Source organism: Excalfactoria chinensis, chromosome 2 (genome assembly GCF_039878825.1).
Source record: "Excalfactoria chinensis isolate bCotChi1 chromosome 2, bCotChi1.hap2, whole genome shotgun sequence".
NCBI classification, from domain to species: domain Eukaryota; kingdom Metazoa; phylum Chordata; class Aves; order Galliformes; family Phasianidae; genus Excalfactoria; species Excalfactoria chinensis.
In genome coordinates, this window is record NC_092826.1 from 17419936 (window position 1) to 17445161 (window position 25226).

General features: G+C 36.6%; 1 protein-coding gene across 1 annotated transcript in view; it reads left to right on the forward strand.

Moving 5' to 3' along the window:
• Positions 1-25226, forward strand: part of ANGPT1 (angiopoietin 1) — a 152129-nt gene that overhangs the window by 60133 nt on the left and 66770 nt on the right. The window contains exons 2-4 of the mRNA XM_072329227.1: positions 11239-11394; positions 14897-15018; positions 24443-24675. Coding sequence (XP_072185328.1) covers positions 11239-11394; positions 14897-15018; positions 24443-24675 — 511 coding nt within the window. The remainder of the gene's footprint in view (positions 1-11238; positions 11395-14896; positions 15019-24442; positions 24676-25226) is intronic.

Consider the following 25226-nt stretch of genomic DNA (forward strand, 5'->3'; position numbering starts at 1 on the left):
AGTGGGGAAGGTGTTTGTTTGATGTTTCTGGAGCTCCCGTAGCCCAGTATGAACAGAAATTGCAGCACTTTCAGAATGGATTTAGTGTATCGATACTTCCCATTTATGGTTTAAAAATCAATAAAGACCCAAAATTAAGACAGTAGATTTTGGCAGTTGTATTAGAATTGGATGGTCACTCGAGATGTACGGAGACAGGCTCTCCCCTGCTCAGTCATGCATATGTAGATGGGGTCATGTATATGAAGAAGGGGTCATGCATATGTATAAGAGGTGTAAAGGAAATAGGAAACCTATATAAGGGACTCACACAATCTAATTTTACAACTCACCATATTGGTGTAAGGACCAGTGTGTAACTTAGCCAGGGGCCGTCAAAGCACATTACCAAAGGGCATGATTCTTAAGGTTACCTGATTAAGGTAACAGCAGTCATCATCATAATACAATGCCTAGGGTTTTCATCTGGTTATGAGCAGTTGTATCAGGTATTCACAAAAGGCAGAAGTTATTCTCCAAGGAAGTTTCAACTAAACACGAAATGCTGACAGATGTAATAAAAATGTTTGATGATTTCTTCATCAGAGAGGATCTAAAAGCTGAAGGCATAGTTCCTGGAAATGAATGAAGAGATTCCCCTTCTACGATATTTACATCAGGCACTACAGGAAGAAGAAACTTGTGCAAAGTCTAGAGCGATATGCAGCTGAGCCTTAATCTCATAACCATTCTTGTTACAGTGTTTTATAAAATACCAAAAATATGCTCAGATGTCATAGAGATGAGTGTAAGAAACCAAGCAGAATTACAAATGAATTTTATGAAACAATATTAAAACATGATTCTATCTCCTATAATACAAATCATAGAATCATAGAATCATAGAATTACTCAGGTTGGAAAAGACCTTGAAGATCATCAAGTCCAACCGCAGCCTAACCAGTAGCCTATCTCTTAAAAAACAACCACAAAACAATACCACAACAACAAACCTCTGCTAAGTCATATCCCTGAGTACCACATCCAAATGGCTCTTAAACACATCCAGGGATGGCGATTCAAGTAAAATAAATATAAAGGTATGTGTTGCCTCCAAACTATACAACAGTTTCCCAGGTTCACTGAAAGTTTAGCTACATGCCAGCAGTGTAATATAGCAATCAGAACTATTTATGCAGTTGAAAGCCACATTTTTCAGAGACCTTATGTAACGTAGAAAGGAGATACTTGATTTTAGCTTAGTTTGATTACAAACAGTATGCCCTTCCTCAGGAATAAACCACAATAGGTCTAAACACTCAGCTACACAGAAGTTGTTAGAAAATCAGCCATTCCAGAAAGCATGGTGATTCGTAAACGTGAATTCACCAAAGAAAATTATTTCCACACTTCCATAGTGATCTAAAAAAAATCCCTCCTGAGATTAATTTGCTTGTTTAGGGCAAGATGGCAGACAATGCCTTTTCTACAGTCATACCTTTTTCTTTGGTGAATATCAGGCATGGGTCATGTTTGCAGCCAACTGTAAAATCATAAAAAACTTTGTTTATAGAATTAAGTGACCTGGAAATTTAGATCAAGAAAGAAAAATACAATTGACCCTGCATAAAATTTTTAAAGATTAACATTAAACTGGATAATTCTTTGAACCAGAAATATTACTAATCAGTAGAAAATAAGAACATACTGCTCTAATTTAGTTGCTCTAAGTAGCTTCCTTATGGGACTATGTAATAACATTTGATATGATTCTCTGTTATTTTGCTTATTGCTTTCATTAAACCTTAAAATAAAAAAAGCTAGAGATCTAATATTCATATAAAAGTAAAATTAATCCTTAAAATGTGTTGTATGCTTTTGCAATGACAGTAATTAATCATATTTGAAATGAAAAATAAATTTCATTTATATTGATTTTTTGGCTTTGCCTAAGGCATGAAAGCTTTTAGAATGATATAAAACTCTGCAAACTATTTTGGAAAGATGTCTTGAAGATATCTTAGTAGGAAGTTCAGATTGAATTATCATGCCAGTAAAATCAATACTTTGCCCATGTCAATACACTGTCTTTGATATGCCAGATATTTCATGATACTTCTTGCTTTTCTAAATTACTCATATATTGAATATTATAGTACTTTGTAAATGTTACCAAGGAAGTCTTCTGATGTCTTGAAACAAAGAACTCTGTGTTCTCTATATATTGTCCTGACAGACAAAGCAGGGACTATTTCTATTTTTATTAAGTACAGTGTTTAATAGAAATAGTCTTTCAGTTTCTCAAGATTCCAGTGGGTATCATACAGTGTACAGCATTATTCAACATCATTATTACCTAATACACTTTATGTACTTGACTGTATAACATGAACATGGCACAAAAATGCCAAGCCACCACTGACTTTCAAATATCTACAAATGGACTGCTTTTCAGAGACTGCCACTTCTAAAGCAGCATAAGTAACTTAAGTACAATACAGTGCCATGATTATATGGACTTTCTCAGATGGGTCTGTAGGCTACATTCTTATTGAGATATATTCATACATTCAGAAACATCCTTGGTGACATTCTTGATTTTGCTGTCTGTACAGAACAATTTCTCTTATTTATATAATTACATTTGATTTTAATACATTTTTAAAATTTGTTGGTTTTAGTTAATGATGAGAACCTTCTTTCCTATTGACTTCATTCAGAATGTTTTCTTAGGAGATGAGTGTTCCAAATTCTTTGCTGGCCAGTAATAGTTATATTATAAAATTTAAATCCAAAAATTGATTCTGTAAGCTTACAGATTGAAGTAAAACAACACAAGAATGTGAATGAAAAAATAAGAAAGAATCATAAAATACCACTTATTCATTCTGATCTTTACCTAAAACATTCTTTTAAGACCCCCTGTGATGGACTTTTCAGTTTTCCAACAAACATTTTACTAGTGTTTTACTACCTGTACTGTTATAAAACAATTCTCTTATATGAAAAAGTTAAATTTCTGCTTCATGGATATGGAAAACATATGATTCTCTTTCTCTTTGCATTCTTACATGCTTATAATTAGTTATTTTCCTGTTAACCATTTTATTAAGCTAAACTTTCCTGATTTGTTCAGTTTTCCAGAATTATGGAAATTTTACATCATCTTAAGTCTCCTTGAAAATAACATACATCTTTCTTGAAGTCCAACATTCTGACAGAAAATTCCTGTAGATACTTAATTGAACCTGGATAAAGCTGAAAGGCTATTTATGTCTATGTGCCTTTAAATCACAGAATCACAGAATGGCCCAGGTTGGAAGGGACCTTAAGGATCATGAATCTTCACCCTCCCCCCTCCCCCCAACACACACCCCTGCCAGGCAGGGTCACCAACCTCCCCATTTACTAGACCAGACTGCCCAGGGCCCCATCCAACCTGGCCTTGGGGACAGGGTATCCACAACCTCTTTGGGCAGCCTGCTCCAACACTTTACCACTCTCATAGTAAAGAACTTCCCCCTAATATCCAAACTAAAACTTCTCTCCTTCAACTTAAAACCATTTCCCCCCATCCAGTTGTTATCCACCCTTTCAAAGAGTTTACCACTCCCCCTCCTCCCCCACCCCTGTTTATAGGCTTCCTTCAGGTACTGAAAGGCTGCTTCTTTTCTCCAGGCTGAACAAGCCCAGCTCCCTCAGCATATTTTTCTAGGGGAGGTTCTCTGTGGTTCTTTGTGGCTCTCCTCTGGAACCTCTCCAACACCTCTCTGTCTTTCTTGTACTGAGGTCTCCATACCTGGACACAGTACTCCAGCTGGGGCCTCACAAGAGCAGAGTAGAGAGGGACAATCACTTCCCTGTCCCTGCTGGCTACCCATCTCCTGATGAAGCGCAGAATACCATTTGCTTTCCAAGCCTTAAGAGCACACTACTGGCTCATGTTAAGTTTCTCATCCATCAAGACCCTCAGGTCCTTCTCTGCAGAGCTGCTCTCAAGAACTGCTTCTTCCAGTCTGTATTCTGGGATTCCTCTGGCCTCTGGCCCAAGTGCAAAACCTTGCACTTTGCTGTGTTGTACCTCACTGGGTTCACCTGGGCCTACTATTCAAGTGTGCTGAGGTCCCTCTGAATGGCATCCCTTCCTTCCACAGTGTCAACTACACCACTCAGCTTGGTGTCATCTGCAAACTTACTGAGGGTGTACTCAATTCCATCATCAGTGTCAATGATAAAGATGTTAAAGAGCACCAGTCCCAAGACAGACCCCTGGGGGACACTGCTCATTACCAGCCTCCACCTGGACATACAGCCATTGATCACTACCCTCTCTCTGTGGCCTTTCAGCCAATTTCTTATCCATCTAGTGGTCTACCTATCAAATCCACCTACCTCCAATTTGGAGATAAGGACATGCCAAAGGCCTTGCTCAAGTCATGGTAAATGACAGCACTGGTGGACAAGGGGAAGGCGATCGATATATTTTACATTTTTTATGACTGATTTCTTCTGACAAAACTGCATAGCCTTTTTTAAATTTATTTATTTGAAAGAAAAATCTGTTTTTTAAAATAAATATATATTTGCAATACCTAAAAGATTCATCTATATTCATAGCATTTTTTTAACTGAAGTTTGCTATAAGACCAGGTTCAACCACCATGAGGACAAGCATAATTAGTATAAGGTAAGTCATCAGGATCAGAGATCTCAGTATCTGCTAGCTGAATTGAATGGTTTGGCCTTTGTGCCCAGAATGAGACTGGTTTCACTGGTCAGATGCTAAAAGATACAAGTGGTGGATATTTATAGCAGTGTGCTGCTATACATATGAGAACATATTCAACATTTTATTTATATAGATCTTATGCAGGGTATAAATTAAACATAGAGAATCAACAACAGGTGTTTTGTTTTTGTTTTTGTTTTTGTTTTTCCTGAGGGCAATTTGATTGTAAGCCTCTATTAGTTACATTCTATAGCTAGCTAGTAAACAAATGAAATGTCAATGATTCAATTTCCAATAAGGCAAAGTATCTTCAATATATTTACAAGATTAGGTTTTGGAAAAATAATGTTATGATTATTTCAGTTAAGAATTGCATATATTAATTTCAGCATGTTGTGATTTAGAAAGATACATACACAGCAAGTCATTGTTTGTCTGATAGGGATAGAATATGGAAAAATCACATTACGGTGATTTAAGATTAAAAAAAAAATCTAAGTAAGAAATAAAAATTATTGGTTATACTGAAAGTATGAAACTTCAGAAACATGAGTAGAGAATAATTAATTGGTTAAGTATTATGCAAATAAACTACTATCATTAAGGGGTAACTCAAAACATTAACATGGTTATCTTTTTGCTGCGTGAGGGATAGAAGTTTGGAGATATTACAATTAAAAAAAAATGATTCAGCAAAATTTCTCTAGCTATTTTTTCTCCTAAATGTTTGTTCAGCTAAATTTACAGTTGCTGGGTTACTCTCCTGGCTCCTTTTAATTCTGATTCATATTAGAATTGATTGCTGATGCTTGCTGAACATTTATGGAGACCAAAGAGTGGATGTGAGCACAGTGAGGTGATGAGTGATGCGTTTCAGCAGTGGTGACAGTGACAGTGGGTCACCTCTGCTGGTGCAGATCTTTAGGAGTGCAGCATACAGGCCCTTGTTCATTGCTAACCAAAATGCACAGCTTATGGTGGAGACGCTACTGAAAAATAGTGTTTTCTAGTTGAGAATTTACCAAATTAAATAATGCTACTTGTATCTGTTGCAGTTTCTATGAAAATAAAGAGGAGGCACTAATTTCAGAGCAGCTTTCATATATCTACAGTACTTTTTATGTTTGATGTGCACTTTCCTTGATATGCTTAAGATCCAGGTAGAGCTGCTCCATATCAGGAGTAGATGAATGCATTAACTTCTGAGCATTATTCATTGCCTTTGTGTCCTCTCCACCTGCATTTTCTCTGATTCCTGTTGATTGCATACAAGCAGAAGCAGTGGAAGGATGAATGCTGTATTTAGGTTGTCTCTACTTCCTAGTTCTGTATGAGATGGTTGGATTTCTGTAAAACTGTTGTTTTCTGGATATTCTGTTATTCACCAATAGGTAGCTGATGCTAGTTAGAAAAATAAATAACTGTAATGCCAGCTTTTTAAATATGCAAATATATATGTGGTGAATCAAACACAGCATAGTGAGCTGGTAAAAAAAGATGATTCTTCTACTCTATTTAGCACTTTCAATATTGCTTGCAGTTCTGGGCTCCACTATATAAAAAGCACATTGGGGTTCTTAAATGCATGCAGAAGACCACAACAAAGCTGGTAACAGGGCCAAAATGTCCTATGAGGAGAGGGTAAGGACACTTGGTTTGTTCAGCATGGAGGAGGCCAAAAGATGACCTCATTTCTTTCTGTAACTTTTTGAGCAGAGGAAATAGAGGGAGGTGCTGGGCTCTGCTCTCTGGTCACCAATGACAGGATGCATGTCAGTGGTACTAAACTATACAAGAAGAGGCTCAGACTGGGCATTAGGGAAGATTTATTTACCATGAGAATGGTCAGACACTGGAACAAGCTTCCTAGTGAAGAGCTTGATACCTCGTGTCTGTCAGCATTCACAGTATCACACATTATCACAGTATTGTGTGAGTTGGAAGGGACCTTAGAGATCATCGAGTCCAACTCCCGGGATTTGAGCCTTCTGTGTAGCAGAGCGGCACTTCTACCACTTGCGCCACAGGGGGGATTCGAACCCGGGCCTCCAGTGTTGCAAGCGGCACTTCTACCACTGCGCCACCGGGGCACACGTTCAAGAAGTATTCAGCATTCAAGAAGTATTTGGATAATGACCTCAATAATATGCTTTAACTTTTGGTATCTATGAAGTGACCAGTTAGTTGGGCTAGATGGTCTCTGAAGGTCCCTTCCAACAGAACTATTCCATTTAATTCTTTCATTATGTTCTCTTCCACTCTATTCTGTTCTACCCTACCTACCCTACCCTACCCAACCTATCTGTATGGTTTTTCTTAGAGATAAGCTCCTTCCTAACTACTTCAATTTTGTAAAATTATCAGAAATTCTATATATTTGAATTTGCCACTGAGGTGTTTTATGTATTTGTAAAAGAAAATTTTCTGTGTTGCTACAAATATTTCTTTCAGATGATTCCCTAATGTGTGATCCCCCACACTGACAAAGGAATTGAGAAAACAGTATTAACAGGTTGCTGTAATACGTTTTTACTGTACATTTTCTTATATGCAAAGCAAGACAAGACAGAACAGCTCTTATATCACTGGTGTATTGTCTTTCTATTATTACAAATGCTGTGTAACATACAGTTGATAGTAGAAGAGTGAAAGCAGAATGTTGTTACTTTAACTTGCATTCTCTTGCAAAGGCAGCATATGAAAGCTTAACGTCATCTGGATATCATAGCAGTCCTTACCATATAATTACATGAGACCAACAGTACTTGATCAAAGTAAAAGAGAAACTTCTTATTTTATTTATAAGCCGTCTGCCACAAGCCATTATCATTTTCTTAGGCCCTAAGTTGCAGTTTCCATTTTAATAGTTCTGTTAGTGTTTGGGTGGTTTCTATGAAGATTATTCAATAAACGTTGTCCAGAAAAAGCTAGATACTTGTAAAGTATAATCCTCTGGAATGTTTATTAAACAATAACACTGAACCTTCTGACAGTTTTATTTCTGAGAATGTTATAACGTTATTATGCATCCCACTTGTAATTCTGCATTTCTGAAAACTCCTGTACAACATAATGAGTCTTACTGAAAGCAGATGCATCTGAGTTAATAACAGGGACATCAATGAACAATAGAAAGCCATGCAGTGGGAAGGGTGGAATCTGGGATAAAGAATGCAGAAAAGAATTTTGTTTCATTATTTCAACAAAAAGTAACTGAAAGAAAAGTAACTAGTAGGATTTGAAAAGGATTTGAAAATCCAAATATACAAAGTACACTCACCTGAAAAGACATAACTACTTTTTAATGCAGAATCTCTTGACAAATTGAAAATAACTTATGGCATGAACAGATTCTCAGAGACTCAAGAACCTAAGTGTTCTCAGGATTACTCTTGGGAATGAGTTTCTGTGTGTCACTTATTTTTGGTGAGGCCACCATGAAAGTATCCTTTTATCTATTACCTGTTAAACAGATGTTATTCCTGTTACCTAAGCACAAAGAAATATCAGTCTAAAGCTCAATAAACTCAATACAAAGCCTCCAAAAATGCAAGGCTTCAGAAATAAAAAACAAACAAACAAACAAACAAAAAACTCAGCACGTGTCAATAATGAACCCAGTCAATATTGGTTTCCTGAGATAAAAATAATAGATGAAATCTTGGCCTATTGGTCACTGTGAATTTTAGCAGGGTCATTATAACCAATAAATCTGCTGAGCAAACTAAAAGATGTGTAGATGAAGTAAGAAAAGAAGATTAATACAACAGAACCTCTTCATTATTTCAATCTTCTACTCTCCTTTGCCTGAATGAACAGCTCCTGGTACTCCAAGATGTGCTCACAGAAGCTATTGTGGCAGTCCAATGTAAACCAAATATTTACAAAAGCATCAACTGATTAATTCAGAAACAAGACAGTCAGCTTTATTGTCATAATGAGACAGTCCCTAATTCAATCACCGTGTGCTTTAGGAGTGAGTAACCAAGAACAATTGCCCAAGAATGGATACTGCAGAGAATGTGTTAGATTACAATAACTAGAATTAGTCTAGAAAAACTATAATATCGAGTATGACTCAGTCTATGCCTTTGTTCCTGCTAGTTAAAACTTGCTGTAGCTCCACACATATGCAATACACATGCAGTCCTTTCTGTGACATTAGAAAAATAGCAAGCAGATAAACTTGTTAGAAATACAGAAGTATTTCTGTCTTTTTATATCTACATCCTTATCCATAATTCTTTTTACTGGTGTGTGAAAATTTCTAACTTCTGATTTGTGTGTGTGATGAGTTTAGCCACTATGTTTATGAATGGATTCCAAAGATCAGTAGCACACATGTATAACATAGCTTACACAGTGAGTGAGACAGTTTCAGAAAGCTGAACAAATAAAGCACATTCATGATGCATACATGCTATAAACCTCTGGAAAAAAAAAAAAAAAAAAAAAAAAAAAAAAGACATTAGATGCATGGAAATATATACCCAATCCTGGGCTGTACCAGGACTTGAGGGCCCTCTGTTTCATCAGAAGTTTGATGCTGGGGGAGAAATTTGGGTTTCCTGTTCATGTATTCCAGTATTTGAAGTAAAATTTGGAGAAGGGCAACCATTCTCTTTCCTAGGGCTCTTTCACAGGGATTCCTGGCCATCAGAGTATATCTTGTAAATAAATCCAATGGCTATAAAACCACCAGGAAACAAAGGATGGCAAAAAAATATATACCATCTGATGTGAAAGAAATAAAGGCAAAGTATTACTGAACATAAAAGCACGGTATAGAAATATAATAGATTTGTAAAAGTTCCTTGAACTAGCTTAATATCTGCAATATCTCAGTTTTAGTTTATTAATTAAAACAGAGTAGTGAACTTCCACTGACAGTGGAAAAGGGAGGTATTCACTTCAGGCATCATTTTGCAATGTATGGAGTTTTCTTTGGTTGTTAAATCTCATTTAAATATTATATATAAAAAAATCCCCACCACTTAAAACATTCCACAGGTTTCTAGATCAGAGAGGTCACCTGGTAATTCAAGCAGAAGTTTTTATGGCCTGAAGTTAAAGGATGACCACTTTTGAACATCATGTTCATTAACTGTTTTTCCAAACTGTGGTTAAAGCAAATAAACAAACAAAAAAAAGCACCAACAAAAACCCTCAACTGTCTCATTCTGCAAACACCTTGCAGTGCAACAGTGTTCTTTTCTGTAAGAATGTTTTTAAAACTAATAAGAGGCAAACATAACTGATCAAATTTGTAAGAAATCTGAAGTAAGTAAGAAATCTGAAGTAAGTTCAGCTGATGTGGCTCATTAGAACATTTACAGTAGTTACCCATCAGCACAGGAATGCTAATAGATAAGATGAAAGCAAACCTTCCTATTAATCATGAAGTTTATGCCAAACTCCTGTTCCTTTCTTCAGCTTTTAAATCAACTCCATCTGGCTCTCACTATTTAGTTGTGCAGCTTACCTTTCACAAAGAACCATCCTTGCTGCTGCAGATGGAGGTCTAATGTGGTTAAAATTATTAGGTAAAGAGTGGTTGCTTAAGTCTGGAATCAGCTCGCCATAAAATCATGTTCAGCCGCAAAACAAAACCAGGGACCAAATCTTCACTGGGTGTAAATTGGTTAGAATCCAGCTTATTTCAGTGGAATATATTGCAGACAGTGCCCCAAATCACTTTTTTACATGTTATTACTTTGTGGAGTACATGAAACAAGATGGCAGAACAATGGTTATGCATGTAAAAATCTCTTCATATTGTAGGCTAGTCCTGCTTCATGGTCTTATGTGACAGGGCAAGGGTCTAGGTGGACAGAAGGGAATGACCCTGCCTACATCAACTAAAACAAAAACAAAGTGTTACCCTCTGGGGTGTTCAGTTTATTTTGAGAGTCCTAATTCACCTTCTTTTTAACTGAATGAAAGAAACCTAAATTAATTTGAGTCTACAAAAGCAAAGGAACAAAGCAGCTTCTAATAGTTTTTGATAAACAGCTTCCTTATTACTATGACATTGTCTCTGTTCCTTCACAAATTTTGGGGCTCCCGTTGCTAGTTTGTGGATCTTTTTCCAGAGAATCTAACACAGTAAAATGTCATGTTGTTGAATGACTGTGAGACTGGAACAATCCAGGAAGGCTAGCATCATTTCCAGGAAGGACTCACATGATATAATAATCAAAGTGGACTTAGAGTGTCCCTGTGGTGAGCTTTGATTTTTTCTGTGGTCATTTTTCAACTGCCATGAGAACTTTACCAGAAATATTTGCTGCAACTTTGACACAGATGGAAACAAGCAGGACTTCATGTCAGCAGGCTGTGGTAGTTGGGAAAACACAGGGACTCAGAGAGTGGAAGGGGCTACCAGAAAGTCAGGGCCCTGCTCCAGCTGGTCAGATGAACACCCTGTTGAATTTTCCCCATTTGGCAAGAATGTCAGAGATGCATCTTTATGTCACCAGAAGGCCTAAACAGATAAAAATACCACAACTACAACCTTTTCTCTTTTACAGCTTGAGAGCTATATTGTGGAAAACATGAAATCAGAAATGGTGCAGCTGCAGCAGAATGCTGTGCAGAACCACACTGCCACCATGCTCGAGATAGGGACCAGCCTCCTCAGCCAGACAGCGGAGCAGACAAGAAAACTCACAGATGTTGAAACGCAGGTATGTTCCCTGAGCAGATTCCTAAAAGATTTTAATTGCTGGGAATTTTCCCCATCTTTTCTAGTACATCATCATGCAAAACATTTCAACACAGGTTTCCAAGAAACTTACAGAATGAATCACAGATCACAGAATCACAGAATGACCAGGGTTGGAAGGGACCTCAAGGATCATGAAGCTCCAGCCCCCCTGCATGGCAGGGCCATCAAACTTCCAGTTTACTGGATCAGGTTGCCCAGGGCCATCCAACCTGGCCTTGAACACCTCCAGGGACAGGGCATCCACAACCTCCCTGGGCAGCCTGTTCCAATACCTCACCACTCTCCTAGTAAAGAACTTCCCCCTAACATCCAACCTAAATCTTCTCTCTTTCAACTTGAATCCATTTCCCCTTGTCCTACTATTATTGGCTCTTTCAAAGAGTTTACACCTCTCCTAATTATAGGTACCCTTCAGGTATTGAAAGGCTGAAATGAGTTCACCCCACAGCTTTCTTTTCTTTAGGCTGAACAAGCCCATTTCCCTCAGCCTGTCCTCACAGGGCAGGTGCTCCAGCACTTGACCATCCTTGTGGCCCTCCTCTGGACCCTCTCCAACAGCTCTGTGTCTTTACTTACACGTTGGTATGAATAACAATGAATTTTATGTGACTTTCTTTAGGTTTCACTTTGTTGGTATATTTAGCTCTAGGTGTGTAAGGCAGACTGGAATGGCTAGGAAACTAAATCAGTACTTGACTTCAAATTAATAGCTCAGTTACCAACTGTGAATGATACAAATGTCAAACTAAATAATGAGTTTCAGGCTAAAACAGAGCCTTTGGTCTTCATTATTACTTGCCTTTATTCTTTTATAAGGTTACTTTTTGGGAGATGTTTCTAGTTGAAAGGTACTGTACATCAGCAGCTTTACAGTGCGATGATAGAGGGACCAGCATCAGGTTCTTTATAAAACACTATGTATTACTGCAAAATTGCATAATAGCACATGAATTTGAAAAGCCATCTATTTGTGATTCCCAGAACTAAACAACACATTTGATTCAAGTGACACATATATCACTGTTATAACACAGAGTACAATTTCCTATTGGGCTTATTGCAACATACAGCATTTTGCCTTTTGAGTTCTATCAGTTTAAGATGCTTATTTATTTTTGATCTTCCTAGCATGTGGTATGTTGCACAGGAGTTTATGTGTTGCCTTTATTTGTTTTGTTCCAGTAGCATATGTACTTCTTGAGAGATCGTAATGTTCTTATTTACATTTAAAATATCATTACCATGTTATTATGTAGCTGCACTACAATGCACTGAGAAGCTGTAGCAATTATGAAAGACAGATGCTCTAAATAACTCTGGCTAGGAATGATAGGTACAAGCTGTTGCTGTGCTGCCTTACATAGTTACCTTTTTTTCTACATTGTGATTAGTAGATAAATGTCCACTAAAGAATGTGGTGATCTGAAATGACCATATAATCAAAAAGATACCACAGTAACTTATGAAAGGGTTGGGAATGGTATTTCAATAGAATATAGAATATATAAATGAATACAATAAACATATCTAAATTCAACAGAATATCTAAATGAATGCAGAAGCTGTGAATATCTTCTATGGTCTGTGATATCACTTGCTTAGCAAAGAAAAAGGTGTAGGAGTAGGTATAAAAGACCTCTTTAGGTGTAGACATTGAGAACTCGTGTTGTTCCCTCACTGAACTACATAAGGGAAAACATATATGTATACTGCCCCTATCTCACTTTTCATTGATGAATCAGCTCAAGGTAGAAGCAACACCAGTGATTTCCTTCTTATTCTATACCTATAGCTGAAGAATTTAAAGGATGCTCAGGATACCTGTTGGTATCTACCTTGCTGTAGTCCTTGCTCTGACTTCAGCTCAGTGACACACTTCCTACTTTAACTCTCACAGCAACATGGGAAAGTACTCGTAGAGCCTGCTTCCACTTCTGCATGGTGCAGAAGGCTACAGAACTGAGACTGCTGTTGGCAATGACGAGACAGACAGATAGTTCCAAGGCTGTGGTGGATTGTCCATGGATAGTTGCTAGGTGTGCCACAAGCCTCTCCCTCAGTCTACTGCCTCAGCAGGACAATGGAGAAATTAAGAAGAAAACTTATTTGATGAAGATAAGGACAGGAAATTGCTCACTGCTTCTCATCATGGGCAAAAATACTCAACTTGAGATTAATGTAATGCAGATTAATAACAGTGGGATAGTGAGAACTAAGTGGGCTACTCCACCAATATATACTCCTTGCTAATCTATTGGTGCCTTCCTGTCTCCTTGATCCTTGCCAGCCTTTGTAGTACAACAGTTCCTACTGGGTTCCACTCAAACTATGGTGATGCCACCTGGCACTTACAAATATATGCATCTCAAACAACAAAATATCTGTATAGAGATCAATTCTAACTTTTTCAACCACTGTACCCTATTAAAAGGCCAACTCAAGTTGCTGTGAGTATAAAGAAGTTCAAACAAAAAGAAGGCATTGCATATATTAAGGTTGAGAGCCATTTTTTTTTTCCTTTGTACTCTGCAAAATAAATCCTGTTAGGCGTACATGAAAAGTTGTTAGTATTTAATCCTATGATGAGGCTGGTATTTGGCCTTCCAAGATAGGTCTGATAGGTTCCTTTAAAGAGGAATCATATTCAGTTCCAGTAGTGAGTACACCTCACAGCTCTTGTGTGCACACTTACCTAAAAAATACTGATAAATTCTTCTCCAGAATCTATGCAATGAAAAACAATATTTCAGCAAAATCAACCATCAAAATTAATTTTATTACTTTCATTCTTGATTCATTATTTTCACTTCTGAACTATTATTCAGCATTTATTCTCTGCCATCTGAATGAACATCTTTCAGTCTGATGTATCTAGTAAAATTTGTTTTGTTGATACAGACCACGCTAAGGTGAAAGACAATTGCATAAAGCAGTGTTTAAGATTACAGCCTCCAGCTGTAAAAAAAGTAACAGGGCAAGTGGTGATAACATAAGCAGACATCAAATTTCTGCTAACACTACCAAAGAGAGATCTCAGGGGCAAACTAGAGTTAGAATTCTATTTACAAAACAGCAGATGCAATACTTTGGCTTAAATTCAAGTTCACATGCACTCTTCTAGTTTAAGCTTCCTTTATAAGAATGAACAGAACATTTGAAGCATATATTTTGCTCTTTCCATTGAAATAAAGCTTATTTGGCAGTCACCTTTCCTTCTTCTCCAAAACCAGTACTATTCTACAGCACACAGAGTTCCAGAGTGTCAGCTGTTTCATATCAATGTAGGCTGATTGAGTTCATTTGCACTAGCTGAGCAGCTGAGTTTAAAAAAAAGGATTTAGAAATTAGGGTTATTTCTAATAAATCATCAAATCAGAGGAGAAGAATTTCAATATGTTTACATTGCTATAGCAACACAACTGGGATTTTATATACATTAATGTTTTTAATTTATTGTTAAGGTGCTAAATCAAACATCCAGACTTGAAATTCAGCTACTGGAAAATTCACTGTCAACCTACAAGCTAGAAAAACAGCTGCTACAGCAGACAAATGAAATCCTGAAAATTCATGAGAAAAACAGGTAAGAAAAATTCACTGATGTCTTAAACTGTTTCACTGTTGAAAATAATGTTTTGACCATACTGAATTATAAGTAACTGATTAAATAAATATAGTAAGTTGAAACCATAGGTAATATTTATGTAAAGGTTGAAAGAGCTAGTGTGAACTTACACTGTGCTAGCTCCTGTATAATACAGCTGACTTCTAATTTTCATTTTCACTGCAAGCTCATATCTCAGTTTGTTTCGTGACAACTCAGTTATATGATCACAACTGAAAGGCATAAGGACATTTTGGATGAGTATTTTCAAGCAGATATATACATTATGAGATCATCAGTAATTTTTACAGTAAAAACAGAAAAGCTTCAGTAGTTCAACTAAAATTAATGGTTATGATGATCTAACATGTAGAAGAATTTTTCCTAGGCACTAAATATATAATTTCATTCTATATTGCATCTTGGAGCCATGTTTTGTTTTTATTTTTATTTTTATTTTTTTCTTTTTCTTCTTTTTAAGTGAATTACAAAATTTGGGTTTTATGCTGAAACTAAAGGGTGAAACAAACATCAGCTGTTCAGCAGCACGTTATTTATGAAGCAATAAATCTAATGTTGAGAAGAAATTCCAGTGTTGTTCCTTTCTGTGCTACAGTTATCTTCTTGAATTCTGCAAATGCCTTAAATTCAGCATTTGCATTGTTGACTTCATACACCAACTGGGACTCTAGCTCCTCCACTGAGGTACATAGTAACTGAGGCACTGACAGTGCAAGTCAGCTAAATAGCAGTGCAAGAGGGAACTGATGGCTGAATGAGAGTATTCTGTTTCAGTGTCTGAACACCTCCTCCCCTGATCTTCACAAGTCATGCTGTTCACAGGGTTGTTTGTTTCCCATTTTTATCTTAGTCCTCACTGCCATGAGGCTGGCCATGTCTGACAAGGGGCTGCTCTGGCCTCTTCCCAGAGGAGCTCTGTCAGCCTCCTGTTCTGCAGTCCCGAGCCCAAAATGGACTTGGATGTGGACATGGGGGAACATGGACACCCCTGTCTGGAAAACAAGGTTTTGTATTCCTGTCTCTGTAACAGATGGGTCACAGAGTGGACAGTGATTATCTATAGCAAGAAGCAACAGGGAGAAGGCAAACAACAGGGATCCAGATATTGAAGAAAAAGGATTGAGGAATGTATTTAGCTGAAAATAATATGCTGTGAGTGCTACAAATTATGGAAACTGGCAATTTATTTGTTATAAGGAAGGGAATTCGATTAATTAATTACACCAAATGTTTTGTGTTTTTTTTGTTTTTGTTTTTTTTGTTTGTTTGTTTTGTTTTTTTTGTTGGTTGTTGTTTTTTTGGAGAAATTGGATTACATTCAAAACTCTTGAACTCTATGTATTTCATTTGGAGGTTGGTACAGTTGAGTATGGAATTATCTTGGATTTCGGTTCCTCAGGAATTAAGTAATTAATCTATATGGGATCTTCTTGTAGTTGGTGGAAAGTGTAAGCTTGCCTTCTGCACAACAGCAAGATAACATGTTTAACAGACCTATTTCAATTTAAGATTAATCCAAATATTGGCTTTTAAATATGTAAATACTTGTATTTTTATCTGTTGCTGTCTGTTTAGCAACAAGAATTTTTCACTGATCCTGATCCAGAGTTTGAGTCATTCATGTGATGTCTTGTGTACTCAATAATCTAAATTTATTTATCTTAGCAATGTGTCAGGGTGTAAAGCCTTCATGTCAGTAAACAAATAAATTTGACTGAAGCTGACCTTTGACTTGACTGACATGATGATGAAACAGTCTGTGTCATGGTAAAATGCTCTGGCTTGGTATTTAGGAAAAAGAGGTGGACTGGTATGCTAAAAAGAAACATTTCATTACCCATTGTTTCTCTGATAGGTGTTTGTGTACAAAAGGTAAGGCTACATGGGCTTTCATCTTATCATAAAGCAGGAACTTGGCAAACACTTCTTATGTCTTGCTCTTGTGTTCTTGGGACTGATAAAATTAGAGAGAGGGTAGCATTATGGTTACATTAAGATAGGAATTATTGTTTTCTGTATCATCTATTCATAACAAAGAACTGCATAATATTAGTCTTGTATGTTCTTGATCATGAAATCATTTATATGTGTGTTAAGTTCACTATGAAATGAATCTTGGTGATTTCAGGAGAGAATAAGTTAAGCTAAAAATCACTGGTATATTCATTGCTTAACTTTAAGCAATGTTTGCAGGTTACTCATATGTTCAGTAGTTGCTTGTAGTTTAAGTGAATTTGTCTATCTGTGTAATCTCATTTTCAAATCAATGAACTGGATAAATCATTTTGTTATTGTTGTATACATGGACTGAAAATTGGCGCATAGGGCCTTTCTTTTGCAGTAGGTGCACACCACAGTGGGAACGAGTGCAGGAACTGTTACAGTCCAAAATGTAATCAAAACAGATGGTGCATTGGGTGGAGATCATTTCTGTGCTAAATTTTCCTCCATGTAAAATAAAAATACAGATCTTAATCATTCCAAAGAACTGGATTTTGGATGAAATAAATACAAAATATTATAGTAATAATAAGTGATTGTTGATATACTACAGTACTTTGTATATTATCCTTAAATACAATGAGTACTGCTTATCAACAGGGGACCGTTTCATGTTTTTTTGACTAGACTCTTTTCTTGGCCTTACACTCTACTTCCTGCCTCTGCTGGGAAGAGGGGCCAACTTTTTCATTTTATCCCACTGAAGTGAAAGATATTCCATAGCATAAGTAGAGTCACATTTGCCCCAGTATCTTGTTTCTATTGAATGCTCTCATGCCATAAATAATTTAGTCTTGTGGGTTCCCACCCACTGTAATGTAAATGGTGGTTTCTTGCATTGCCATTTTTAATCCCACTAGGCTTTTAAAATGCTATTTTAATTTATTCTTGAAAGATTTCCCCGCTTAAGTGCTCTTTTGAGCCTTTTTTTGTTGTTTTTTTTTTTTTTTTGTTGTTTTTTTTCTTCATATTGTACTGGCTGCATTTAACTTATGAGACATTGGTTTCAGTATGCAAATATCAAAATAACTTTCTGTTCACTTCTGAAGTACTGAAATAGAAGTGGAAAATCATAATGGATTCTGGACCTTTTTGTAGTAACTAGCAGTCGTGACATTTAAACAAATTACGACTTAAAGTTGAAGATAATCAGATGACAGTAATATGAAGTACAAGAAATGTCATTCTATGAAAGGTGTACTTTAAAATGGTGAATTACCGTTTGACTGTGTGAAAGGTGTGGAACCACAGTATGTCTGTCTATTTATTTATTTATTTATTCATTTTGCAAGCTCTGCATATGCAAGAAGGTAAATCCAGGTCCATTTTATTGACTTCAATTTTGTGATTTCAGTGGAATTGTCATATAACTGGAATAAAAAAGAAATAGGCAGAGGATAAATAACATGGCCTGAAGAACTATGGGGATACTTTTTTATAACTCCTTGAACCAATTAGTCCAACTACTTAAGTACAGATGTTTAGCACCTATAAATTCAGGGAAAAATTCATTCATGTAAAAGTATCTTAATGAGAAAATCCTATTACTGCACCCAAACATAGGCATTTAAATTCTCTACCTGTTTATCTTCCCATACACTCTTAATAGAAGAAAAACATACATATACAGCCAAAGAATTTTTCGTAGTGTGATGTGTTCTCTTTATTTATTTCTTCTATTTTTTTTTTTTAAATTATTGAATAGCTTAAAAAAGTAAATGATTTTATCTGTATCTCTAATAAGTCTCAAATTTCTTTTTTAAAGATTATTTTAATGCTGAAGTTGTCCATCTCTATGATCTGGTCTATATCCCGTTCCCACATGTTTAAACTGAGGCTTCTGAAAACAAAGACTTTTTTTTTAAAACAAAAAAAGCTCTCTTAAACTGCCATGGTCTGGAATGGATTAGTGAATAAACTACATACCTTATAAGGCAGATTGTCTAAACCAGACTTCCTTCCTCCCCAGAGAGCTACAAGATTGCTTTCTATATGTTCTCCTTCATCACCTTTCAAACCGACAGCAGTTTTCACTGGAAGTTGTTCTCTGACTTCTGTATTGGCCTTCTACCTTGTTCAGCATCCTCAGAGGGCTTTTTCTGAATCACCTGAACACAGCACAGTTGCATCGAGGCATATCACTAGTTTATATCCTGACAAAGCTAACACATCATTTGTTGCAAATAGATTCCCAGCCTGACAAATCTCAGTATATTGTACAATAAAAAACAAACATGGTTACTTTGGAGGAAAACTAAGGGTTTTGTTTATTAATTTGATGTCTTCTAGGTAATAACTCCAGGGATCCATTTTCAAATGGATAATATTGATACTTACCCATATGATAACATTTTTTTGTTCTTCCTAACTTCATTGTGTTCTCAATGTTCTCGACATTTTCCCACAGTTTGAAAGCTACAATTGTAAAACATGCATACATGTATGCATATGTCTGTGTGTTTATGTGTATATAGATATGATGTTTCTTGTGAATAGTGACTTATTTCTTTGTGGTTTCCATGACTGCTTCAACTGTTTAGATCAGTAATGTTTTAAGACCTAAAAGAAAATTGTACGGTAAGCTTGAAGTAGAAAGAAAACAGTCATTTCATCATATCAGTGGCATTCCACATCAAAGAATGTTGCACAACTGTATCCAGTGTTTCCAGATTAATTGATATAATGACGACCTTCTTTTTTATTTTTGTGAGTTTTTATGTCAACAACGGTCATTAATGAAAGCTAGTAGAAATATTTTCAAATCTGTTTTCATAATATGTCTTGAAAAATGGATAACATTTGTTTACCAAGAACTCAACAAATTATTTTCTTCATGCTATTTGACTATTAGAATTTTTTTATTCTTTTACTTATTTCCATACTACAGTGCTCTGACAACCATTTAAGAAATCTAAATATATTATGTATGTTTTCCAACCTGTTTAAAGATTTCTTGATGAGGTTTCTAGCACATTATTTAATTGAAATATAATATATATTAATTTAATAATATATATGAAAAAATCTGTCCTTGTTGGAGTCAATGTCTATAAGAGCTGCTTTTCTCATGCTGTTTAGAATTTTTTCCTTTTGGAACATGCTAGTGCAGAAGTATCCAGTTTATTTAAGTTTTTGCTTTTGTTCATCAGAGCCTTTAGTAACAGTTTCTCACTGATTCTTAGTTAAACAAAATTAAATGCAGTTGTTATGGATTTCTCCTAGGAATATAGGGAGTGGTCCTATCCTGAGGACTTACTCTTATCTGTGGTATAATTGTGGCTATGGAAAGATCATTGCACAAATGCATATGCATTCCTTAAAATAGCTTAGTTTTGCAATTTATAATAACAAGAATTTTAATCTACATGGAAACTGTAAAGAAACCAAGTATCTTGACAATCCCATCTTTCCACCACATGTTCTCAAAACACCACTCATAAATATTAGGATATATTATTCCTAAAGCTGTAAAACATCTGTTCGCTGTCTGTCTCTGAACATGCTAAACAGGGAAGCTTTAAACATTGTCAGCTTCCTCCTCCTTGCTTGATATGTCCAATGTTACTTCAAATAAGGCTGTCGTCTCCATTGGTTCATTTACCATGTTCTTAGGGCTATGGTAGGAAGCAATATATACTGTGACTGTGAAAGTCTATCTTTTAAATGAAATCATTAAGATAGGGAAATCATTTAAATTCGGACATGGACAAGATTTAAGGAGATGCATGGACAAAGATGCATGGACATTTAAGGAGATGAGACATGGACAAAGACAAAGGGAGCTGTTTTCATTTTTACCTTCTGTTTAACTATAAAGTAATATGAATATGACTTTTTTTTCTTTTTTTTTTTTCTTTTTTTTCCCTTTTTTTTTTTTTTTTTTTTTCCCCCACATTGTCAAGTCTGAGTGTTTTCAGTGGATTATAGAAATCATAGAATATCCTATGTTTGAAGGGTCCTATGGTAATCATAAATCCATCTTATGACTCCATAAAGGGCAACCTAAAAATTTAACCATATATCAAAGATCATGGTCTACACTGTTCTTAACAGATTTAAACATGACAGCTTCCCTGGAGAGCCTGATCCATCCTGATCCACCTTCACAATAGAGATTTTTTTCTAATATACAATGTGAACTTCCCCCTGATGTGGCTTTCAGACCTAATGCTCTATTATCTGTTACCAGAGAGAAGAAATCAGCACCTCCCTCTCTCATCCTTCTTGAAGAAGTAATGAAATCAGCCCCTGGCGTCCTCTAAGCTCAACCAACCAAGTACCCTCAGGCACTTCTATGTCATGCCCTCAAAACCTTTTGCCGTTGCTGTTGCCCATAACTGGACACATTCTAATAGCTTTATCCCTTACACTGTGGAGCCCCAATGTGTACAGCACACAGCATTTGAGATGAAGCTAAACCAACACTAAATATAGTTGAGACGATCACTTTTTTTTTTTTTTTTTTTTTTTTTTTTTTTTTTTTTTTTTTTTTTTTTTTTTTTTGACAGGTTAGCTGTAGAGAACGCACTTAATACAGTCGAGCCCTTTTGGCTGGCAGGCTGAACTGTTGACTTATAATGAGGTTACCATAAGCCAAAACCTCCAAATCCCTCTGCAGTGGTGCAGCCACTTGTCCCCCAGCCTAAACATATATTCCAGATTACGCTATCCCAAATGCATAATCCATTATTATTTCTTATTACATTTTATATGATTGGTTATTGTCTAGTGTTCTATCAAGATCTCTCTACTCTCAAAGGAATCATCTAATTTAGTGCCTTTTGCAAACTTAGTGTGCACTCAGCTTCTTTGTCTGGGTCACTGATAAAAAATTTTGACAGAAAAGTCCCTAAAATCGAGCCCTGGGGAGCAATGCCACCAGCCTAATGCTAACCCATTTACTACAATGCTTGGAGTCCTACCATTCAGTCAGTTGTTCACCAGTGCTATTGAGTATGTGTCCAGCTAAATGCTGGACATTTTGTCCAGAAGAATACTGTGAGAGTCAGTATCAAATTCTTTGTTAAAATCTGTGAAAGTCCCTCATCCACTATCTTCTCTTTATCCAGTAAGTGGGTAACCTTGTCATGAGAGGATATTAAGTAGGATGTCAAAGCAGAAGGTAGCCATATCTAGCACCTATTCAAACACAGACTTTAAGAATGAAATATCACATTCACCCATGTGTTTGGGAATGAATCTGACTCCAAGAAAAAGTGTTTTCCCTCCCCCTCTTTTAATTTCTTCCTCCTCACTCAGATCCTTGTGATTTTCACAGAACTATATATGTTGATCTTGCAAAGTATACTTTTTTCAATATCTCTGCAAGTCCCACATTCATACATTTCAGAGAGAGATTTGTTGTTTGATTTCTTTTATTTAGTGAGGAAAAAACAAACAAACAACAACAAAAAAACCTTTTATATTACTCCAGCTTGTACAGCAAATCCAGGGCCTGAATTTAATCCTTGCATTATTATCATTTGTAGCAGCTCATACTAAGGCTTTGTGATATCTAGTACAAACAACCCCATATGGATTTTATTACATTCTTCAGTTAGGTTAAATGACCTGAAATTATGCAGGCATTTTGCCACTGATCTATTACCCAGGAGTAAAAACAAAGGTGGGGGAAGAGTGCAGATAAATAAAATATAGAACTGTCTTGGACAGGAAGCAGTTTGTTGGGAAGTCTGTAACAGCCAGTTGGTTTATTAGCATAAGAAATACCTATTTTGGCATGTACAGTAGAATTACCAGACAGAAGAAAGTAGCAGAGGAGATAAATTTATTTATTTATCCAATATTAATAAAATCTTTCTTTTAAGCTCCCAGCTGTAGTATTTTACCATTGATGGGCAACTAAAAACTACCACTCTTTCTTGTGGTGCATACTACATGCTCTGACTTTATTATATATTGATGACAAACTAGAGCAGTGAGAAACTAAAAGCAAACTAAGAACACCTTCCCTCTGTAATCACCATCTTCTGCTTCCTCCCTTTGAGCAGTGCAGGGAAATGGAATGTGAGCTGTGGTCAGTCCAAAATGCTCTGTCATCTGTTCCTCCTACGTGATCACTTTCTGCCCCCTGCTCCATGACATGCCTTTCTTTCTGAATTGATCCCACACTGGCTTCCCACAGGCTACAGCACTTCAATAAATGCTCCAGTATGGCACCATACCACATGGTTCATCCTTTGGGACTGACCTGCTCTGGCACAGGTCCCCTCAAGAGGCAGCTTCCCCAGCCTCTCTGACCCACTGTGGGCTCCTCTCCATGTCTTCAGGTCTGGCCCAGGGCTGCTCCTGCAGGGGATCTCCATAGACTGCAGCTCTATCAGACCACATCCACTGTTGCACCATGGCTGCAGGTGGAGATCTGCTCCATGTGATGCCCAGATACTGCAGGGAGACAACATGTTCTAACACAAGCCTCTCCTGTGCTCTAGGGAGCTTCTGCACTGTGTCTGGAGCACGTCCTGCCCTCTTGCCCTGACTCTGGGGACTGCTATTTCTCCCACATGTTTTCTGTCCTCTCAGCTACTGTTGTGCAGTGTTTGTGCCTTTTTTCAATCCACTCTCCCAGAGGCACAACCTGCTTTGCACACTGGCTCAGCTCTGGCCAGAGATAGTTCCCTTTTGGAGTTAGTTGGAACAGCTCCTGGCCTCCTCCAAGAAGCTGGCTCTCCTATCCCTAACTATCAAAACCCTGTTATGTAAACCCATTGCATCACCACTGCGTCAAAACAAGGGCTTGAAAAAACATCTTGTTCACTGTTGACAGACATTAGCTGTGAAATGTGGAAGCAGATAGCACTCAACTGATACACAATTCTATTCCCAGCTTCCCAGAGGACATCAAATGGTATTTTGACTGTGCATTTCACATCCTTTGATAGCTGCTAGTGCTTACCTACTTCCATTCTGTCACAAAACCATTCACAAAGATTTCTTAGTTCACTCTTTTTTTACCTCTCATCAAATTGAACAGCCCATGCTACTAATGGCTTTTTCTTCAATGGCCTTCACTTCTCCCTTCTTTGCCTACCTTAGACTTTTCTGCTTGAACAACTGCAATAAAAAATTGTTACTGTCTATATGCTTATACAATCTGATTGTTATAAATAACTAGACGTGTAATTTCATGGTCTTTATTTTTAGCACCATTTTAAAGCAAACAGTTACAAGATTGAAGATTAGTGATCAATCATGTTTGTCCACTTGATGGAGAATGTTATGCTGAATTAACAGCTGTGACATTTCAGAATAAATAATTTATTTATTGAATTCTACAGTGAAGACAAAGTTGCTTTACTTTCTGTGTTGTGAAAAAAGTTATTGTGAAATAATATCTGCTTGATGTTTTATTTTATTTTAGTTTACTTGAGCACAAAATTTTAGAAATGGAAGAAAGACATAAAGAAGAGATGGACACTTTGAAAGAGGAAAAAGAGAATCTACAGAGTTTGGTCACTCGGCAAAGCTACATAATCCAGGAATTAGAGAAGCAATTAAACAAGGCAACAACTAATAACAGTGTCCTGCAGAAGCAGCAGCTTGAATTGATGGATACAGTTCATACTTTAATTACACTCTGCTCTAAGGAAGGAGGTAAGAAAGCAGAATTATAAAACATTACAAATTTCTTTCTGAAGTGCTGCATTATTTTTTATATAACTTGATTAGTCCAATTATTAGCTTATTCCAAGAAAGAGAAGAACATGGAGGTATTTAAGTGATGTGTAGATGCAGTGCTTAAGGACAGCGTTTAGTGGTGGAGTTAGCAGAGTTATGTAATGATTGGAGTTGCTGATTTTATGGGTCTTTTCTAACCAAAATTACTCATATGGTTCTAGGATTATAATCGAGGAAAAAAGACCTGATAAGAACCCACCAATCAAATAACATTAAGACAGTTCTGAAGCCAAACCTTATGCTAACAGTCATATCTTATTATTTTAATTGAATATCACTGAGTTATTATATCAAAACCTTAGCTGCTGTAGGACAGAATTTCACTGACTACACATTAGCTATTTTGCTATTGTGCAAAACTGACTATTTTGCTCCTTTGAGCATCTGTCTCCTGCTGCAGTCAAACACATTTATTGATGGTTACTTTATGGGTGCCAACTCTCAAGTTCCTTTACAGTAATTGGAGA